The sequence below is a fragment of the Microtus ochrogaster genome, linkage group LG8, assembly GCF_000317375.1.
Source record: "Microtus ochrogaster isolate Prairie Vole_2 linkage group LG8, MicOch1.0, whole genome shotgun sequence".
Taxonomy (NCBI): Eukaryota; Metazoa; Chordata; class Mammalia; order Rodentia; family Cricetidae; genus Microtus; species Microtus ochrogaster.
Genome location: NC_022033.1, coordinates 20,239,000 through 20,246,446, shown reverse-complemented (window position 1 = coordinate 20,246,446; position 7,447 = coordinate 20,239,000). Strand labels below are relative to the sequence as shown.

The window sequence follows — 7,447 nt, the reverse complement described above, 5'->3', positions numbered from 1 at the left end:
ATTTTCATAAGTAAAGCTTGCCCAAAGATCAGAGAGTAAAACAGCTGCCCTGGTCAGCCTTACAGACTAGGCAGCGGTGACACACACCTTTAATCCCAGTAGCCACACTAGTTTGCCACAGAAACCAGGCGGTAGTGGTGCATGCCTTTAACCCCAGCACTAGAGAGGAATATAAGACAGGAGGAGACAAGTTCTCAGACACAGTCTCATTCTGAGATTCCTGGAGGCGGGATTGTCATTTCAGACTGAGATAGAGGAAAGAGCCAGGGGCTGGATGTTGTATTTTTTTACCCTCAATCTGAAACCCAATTATCTGTCTCTGGGTTTTTATTTCTTGTTCTACAGATATGCAAGTACGAAGAAAAGGTCACACACAGAGAATTATCCCTTGGCACAGTGTATCACAGCAAGGCTGCAGGCAACCTTAACTTCACATGGGGGATGCACACTTGGTAGCTGCCACCCCAACGATGACTCTGAAAACTTGGAGTGTCCTTTATGACTAAACACGAAGGATATGGGACATTTAGACGTTGGAGCCAGAGGCACTAGGTACAGTCCAGTGGTAGTGAGTCCCAGTACAATCCTCATCAGCACAAACAAAACTATGGCTGCTACCATGTAAATAGTTTTTTTTTTTAAATAAAAGGAATGGGAAAAGTTTACTCACATACAAACACACACACACACACACACACGAAGAGCTGTGAGCATAGTGAGGTTTAGGGCAACTTTTCTTCCACTTTCTGGAATGACATTTTGTTTTCACAATGATTGGTTCAAAAAGGAGCTGGTGAAACCAAACAGCAATTACCTTCCTCAGTTTCAAGGTCAGAAACATTCCCCTCTGCTATGTCCTTCTCTTTGAGGTAGTTCAGCACAAACTGCTCGATGTCCTCTGCTGTGGCACTAGCCTGGCGAGCTGCTGGCATTTGCCTTCCCTCCTCTTCTAAACTGCACGGCTGGAGCTGCCCAGTAGAACCTGCATCTGGGAACCAGCGGGCTGCAAGAAAATGTTATCATGACTCGTGATTAGTGACAGGCACCAGCACTGCAACCCCACCTTCTACCACGTCAGTTGGCTGCCTCCTAACTTGCCAACTCCCAGTGGCTCCAGTACACAAGGTATTTTCCTGTCTCAGAACTCTTATACATGCTGCTGCTCTTGAATGACCAGAATACTTTTCTCCTGCTTTACACCTGTCTAATTCCAAATCATTGCACATTTCAGAACAATCAGAACATTCCCAGGAAAGCTGTCCCTTACACAGCAAAAAGCTCTTTCCCTTTGTATTTTGTAACTGTATTTATTTTTCGTGTAGTTTGGTATGTGAATCTTCACCATGGAACTCCTAACTCTAACATGCCACAGCACAGGGCTGGAACTCAAACATATGCAGTGTGTTTGAGGACAAACACAGGTGACGCAACTCCGAGGACAGGATACGCTCCTCGTTCGATGGGCTCTGCAGTACTGGGAGAATGGGCAGCCTTACATGGGTTTCTTAACAGAAAATGCTCCAGTGCCTCTGACATGTCACCACAAAATAAACCTTAAACCACTCCAGTGGTTTCCAACTGTGCCCTGAGGGGCCTTAGGCCTCTGTAGCAATCACAAAGGGGAAACCAGGAAGTCAGGGTGAGTGTGGGGTGTCCACTAGGGTCTAAATTCCTTACTTAACTACAGCAGTTCTAATTTCAGTCATTCCTAGGTATTGAGACCCTTCAAAGTCTTTAATTCCAAAAGGTTCTGAATACTTAAAGAATAAAGCAATAACATCCCCAATCCCACAGCCTCTTGGCCGGTACCCTCCCTCCCTTCTGCCAACAGCAGGAGAAAGACTGTCACTTTTAGCACCTGCTAGTCTCCTTTTCAATAAGGAGCAACTGCCCAGAGCCAGAAAGCAGAAGGGAGGTGACCTGCTCAGGCACCTGGGAGTATCAGGGAACAAATGACTGAGACGACAGTTTCCTGGCTGGTATCTGGAGGCTCCTACATGTGGAGTTAAACGTCCTTTCTAAATTAAATTGAATTTTGAGACAAGGCAGAGATCTGCCTGCCCCTGCCTCCTGAATGCTAGGAGCAAAGGCGTGTGCTCCATGCGCAGCTAAGCATGCTGTTTCTTCAGCGTCCCATTCCCAGGTATATATTAGGCTCTGGGTGAACTCTCAGGCGCTGGACCCCAAATGGGTAAAGCCTAGCCCCAGCATTATAACTGCAGGGAGTCCACACACTGCAGATTATTTTTACATTCAAAGCTAGTGTCAGACTGGAAAATGTCTTTGCTCACAAATGGGTTTTAAATGTATGAAAAGAAGCTCAACCTCACTCTTAATGCAAATTACAACTATAATAAGGTGCAATTTTTCTCCTATTGGATTAGCAAAGATCAAAGGCTCAGTAATAAGACAGTATGGGTGAGGGTGTGGCAAAATTGGCACTTTTACATTGCTGATGGAGCTTAAATTGGTACAATCTCTTAGGAGAGCAATTTGATACTCTCAATCAAAAATTTAAATGTAAAACTCTTTGAACAAGCATTTCTTTTAGGAATTTATGCTACTGATAATATTGAAGGCAAAAGATAGAGAAACATTCTTTTTTAATGTCAAGCAAGAAGGGTCTGGTTAAAGTCAGTGTCGTGACTCAGTGGGATGTGATGCAGCCCTGTACACCTCGCAGCCTCCTCCTCCTTCCAGTATCAGCCTTAGCTGAATTTCCCAGAGAGGCCTTCCCTGACAGTGCAACCTTGAGTAGCCTCTCCCAGCTCCTCCCTAGCACTAGGCTTTCGTGTCCTTCAAAGTGCTTATCAGCAGCTGAAGTCTCTCATCAGCAAGAAAGCTGCACGTGTGATCTTGTTCACTGCTGTACCCTCACTACTTGGTGTAGCATCTTTATGAGTAAAGAAAGAGCATCCGCGTGGTATGTGAGTGGTCGTGAATGAAAGAGTGAACAATGAAGTGTCGCCCCAGAGAAGAGCATGGTCCCTGCCCCAGTCACCTCTTCTGAGAAAGTTTCTCACGGGATCTTGGCCTTTTCACCTGACAGAATGAGGCCAAGGACCCTTTCCTCTGCCTCAGAGGCTATGGGCAGCACTGGAGATATGCTCTTTGGATAAAAGCACCAGGATAGAGCTCACTGTTTTTCATTTTATGATTAACTGTTCACTTGAGGGATTTATTTATTTATTAGACATGGTCTTGCTATATACATCAGACTGGCCTTGAACTCATGATCCTTCTGCTTGAGTGTCCTGGCAGCTGGGATTACAGGTATAATCCTACCAAGCCTGGCTTTTGTTCATGGTAGAAAACCATGCCATGCTAAAGGTGGCTAACATCCCTAGAAAGCACCCAGCAGGATCAAAATATAAATGAGACAATTAAGTCAACTGGTACAATTAAAAGGAGGGGCTGGAGAGATGGCTCAGTGGTTAAGAACACTGGCTGCTCTTTCAGGGGAACTGGGTTCAATTTCTAGCACCCACATGGCAGCTCACAGCTGTCTATAATTCCAGTTCCAATGGATCAGACTCCCTTTTCTGGCCTCTAGGCATGTGGTGCACAGACACACATGCAGGTACAACAGTCATACACATAAATATTTTTTTTTTACCTTAAAAAAAAGGTTAAGAAGAAGAACAAGGGGCTAGAGAGATGGTACAGCAGTTAAGAACACCGGTTATTCTTCCAGTAGGCCCAGTTCTAATTCCCAGTACCCATATGGTGGCTCACACCAACTATAACTCCAGTTCTGGGAGATATAGTGCCTTCTTCTGGCCTCTGTAGGCACTAAACACACACATGTAGGCATATACACGTATACAGGCAAACACTCAAACACATAAAATAATAAATGTTTTTAAGCTTCTAGATTACTGCTGTCCAGTAAAGTCCATGTGGCTAAAATATGAAACAAAATCAAAATTTCAATTCCTTGCTGAATATAATGGTTCACACTTGTAATCTTGGGAGGCAGAGGCAGACAGAGCTCAGTGAGTTTGAGGCCAGCCTGGTCTACCAAGTGAGTTCCAGGACACCCAGGACTGTTACACAGAGAAACCCTGTCTTGAAAAACTAAACAAAAACAAAGAAACAAAAAATTCAACTCCCTAGTAGTTTTAGTCATGCATGGTTACTGGCTATTGCACTGGGCAAAAGAGACAGAGGATAACCATTATCAGAAAAATTCTAGAGGGTTGAGGATGTAGCTCAGTGGTACAACACCTTAGCCTATGTAGGCCCTGAGTTCAATTCCCAGAGCCAACCCCAACCAAAGAAAGAAAAGAAAGGTTCTATCTGCTGTCCCAGCTCTCGGTGGCTGAGTGCTTCCTGCTGCTCCTGCCCTCTCCCAGCACAGATGCTGCCAGCTCTAAGAAGCATTAGTAGCAGCATAGTATATTGGGAAGAATAAACTAGCAACAAATCCAACTTTATCCCTTATTAATAGTGTGACCCTGGCTGAACAGGATCTCACTGAGCCTTGGTTTTTCTTATTTATAAAATAAAAAATGCTGTTTCTACCTAGTCTGTGTGGTTTATATCCTGACACAGAGCAGGGCTCAATAAACGGCAGAAATATTCCAAGTATAAAAACCAACACTGTAGTCTTGACAATCCCCTGTGTCCTGTGGGGTTGGAGAGACAACTTTCCCAATGTCCTCCATAGCACATTCCTGAACACGGAATAAGACTAGGCAAACCAGGATCTTGGCTCCTATCTCCTCAACTGGTATCAAAAAAGGCTTTCAATGTACCTAATGCTGCCAGCAAAGCATGCAGCACGCTGACAAAGGAAGCAGCTCTCTTATCATAAAATTGGTCCAGGGTGGCCAAGACATCTTGTACCACATCTGCTACCAAAGGAAGTAGGCTAGCATCTGAGTTCCCAAGCATGACTTCTAAGACTTTTGGGGTATGAGGGTGCAGAGCAAGGTGGCGCAGATTTAAAGAGATACCATTCACCAAATAGTCTGAATTTTGATTGATCAGGTGCTGTACGGAGTTATAGCCACAAGCATGGCAGATGGCCTCCATGGTGCTAGTAGCCACTTGACTAATGAGCAAGGTTTGGTCTCCAGCCTTCTCCAGTACTGGATAGAGGGCTGACATCAAAAGCAAACGGAAGTCTTTTCGTAATGCATAAGCAAACTGGCCAATCCCTTCCAGCTGAATGCATATCTGCCAGATGTTACTGTTCATGGAGCAGATAGTGGGGCTCGGCTTTGATGAGGCTGGAAAAGATACAACGTGGCAGGTGTTTGCACCAGATGTGATGGCCTGGAGGCCAGGAGGCTTCACTGTCGTTTCCTCCCCCTCCTCAGCTTCAATACAGGTAATCAAGTACCAGTTTTCTTGGCTTATGTATTCCTCCAATATAGATTTCACAATCTCTCTCAGTTCCTCTGGGCCTATGCTTGTACATTTGTTATGAATATCTTCTACATCCAGCCCGGCAGCCCCTACAACCAGTTCATTAAGGATCATGGCAGCTTGCTTTCGGTAAACTACAGATGCATGGTACAGTTCCATAAAGTGATCGACAAGCAAATACAGGTCCCCATAGTAACCAAGGAGCTGACAGATCTGCCGCAGGAGCAGGAAGACCCTCTCATCAGTGAAGCAGCGGAAATATCTCCTCTGGACTCGGCTCCACGGTCGCACATCTGAGGCCGCTGGAGAAGCACTCAGGTTGTCGGAGTTCCAGCGCCGCTCTTCCACCATCTTGACATCTGCCACCTCTAGCTCTAGTACTTGGACAAGTGCTCTGGAAAGGCGCTGCAGGTGGGCAACAGAATTGAGAATCACATGCACTTTGGGGCCCAATAGCTTTAGATACCCCAGTAACAAGGAAAGAGTAGAGAACTTGCCCTGGTCGTCTTGTGTGTTCATTAGGCGGGGAAGAGATGTGGCAAGTGCATGCAGGCTTTCTGACAAGATGTCAGCCAAGGCTCTGCTGCCCACCACTACTTTCTGATCTGCAAAATGCCTTAGCACTGTATTGCACTGCGCCTGGACTTCAGGACTTTCATCATTTACTAGACCAACCAACACCTTCAAGAGGGGACCTGTGCATTCAACCAGGGACTGACTGCACTTCAGAAGCAGGACCTCCACAAGCTCTACCAGCTCCAGCCTTGCCTTCCAGTGAGGGTGAACAGAGACACTCTCAATTATCTTTTTAATAAGGATTGCCAACTTGTCCCCAGTGCTTTTTACCCAGTCTGCTTCCCTGTGAATCATCAGGGCTGCCACTCTGGGCTCAACTGCAGGGTTTGCTCCAGCCTTGGGGATTCTTGTGAGCTGTTCATCAGCCATGATGAAGCCCACTGTCTTGTAAAAGACCTTTAGGGAAGACACAACAATACTGTGACCTTGTTTAAAGTCTCCTGTGATGATTCTGGTCAGTGCAGTTGAGATTCCAGGTAGGAAAGAAGCCAACAAATCTCCCAGCTGCTGTTGCTGCTCCAGTTCACCCACGGGCCTCGGATGGTCCTGACAATCGCACTGAAGGAGGAGAACCTGTAGACACTCCAAGGCAGCAATTTTAATCTGCTTTGACTTCTCCTGCTCTGCCAGGCCCAACAGTAAAGATACAGCAAATCCTAACCGAGGCAGAATGGAGGGCTCATAAAAAGTCAGAATGATGTCCCTGTAAGCTGAGTGCATCAAGGTGCTAAGTCCCCGGATCACAGCCAATTTCAACTCCTCCGACACAGCTGCAGGTTTTTGGGAGCTGGGGGAGTACAGACAGGCTGAAAGTTCCGAGAAGAGTTCCTGGAGAAGCTCTTGCTCTCTCACACATGTTGAAGAGAGGACGAAGGTGAGGCACTCCACCACGCTCTGGACCAGGCGCTCTCTTTTGGGCCCTGGGGTCTTCAGGGCAAATCGTAAGGGGAAGAGGACGTACTGCTGTAGCTCCTGAAGGGCAATATCACTCACGGCCTGTAACTGTGTCTGCAGATGTTCCACATTCTCCACTGTCTGGGCCTTGGTAAGCTGAACACAGACTGGACGTAAGATGCCAAAGGCCTCCTCAGGAGAGTCAAACACCGCCATTGCACACTGTCTTCTCCCTCACTAAGGAAACATCCTGTAGGTTGGAAGAGGGAAACTTTTCAGTAAAGAGTGTCAAGCTCAAAGTGAATACAGAGTGAAGGTCTGTCCGTCTGTCCATCTGTCCATCATTCCATCCATCCATCCATCCACCCACTATTTATGGGGCCCAAGGTGCCAGTCATTATAAGGGAGAGCAAGGGAGCCGCAAAGAACTGGCTCCTATTCTTGAAGTATCCTCAGCTCAGTGAAGGATGTAAGCAAGCAGCGCAGTCTCTAGCTATTAGGACAGACCTAAGTTTAGGTTCTAAGTGAGCTGGGACAAGTCACAACTGAGTTTCAAAATAGCATGCCTGAACCATTACCTAGGGGCAAATGCATAAGGTTCTGG

The 7,447-nt window shown here is 46.3% G+C and overlaps 1 protein-coding gene across 2 annotated transcripts in view; it reads right to left on the bottom strand.

The window, feature by feature from the left end:
* Tti1 (TELO2 interacting protein 1) overlaps positions 1-7,447 on the bottom strand; it is a 46,547-nt gene that overhangs the window by 20,581 nt on the left and 18,519 nt on the right. The window contains exons 2-3 of one of the 2 annotated variants that reach the window (XM_005363013.3): positions 4,758-7,093; positions 815-1,003 (exon numbers count right to left, since the gene is read on the bottom strand). In XM_005363013.3, the coding sequence (XP_005363070.1) occupies positions 815-1,003; positions 4,758-7,059 (2,491 nt within the window). In that variant the 5' untranslated portion in view covers positions 7,060-7,093. Of the gene's footprint in view, positions 1-814; positions 1,004-4,757; positions 7,094-7,447 lie in introns of those variants that run through there. The other variant, XM_026787038.1, reaches the window with a different exon arrangement.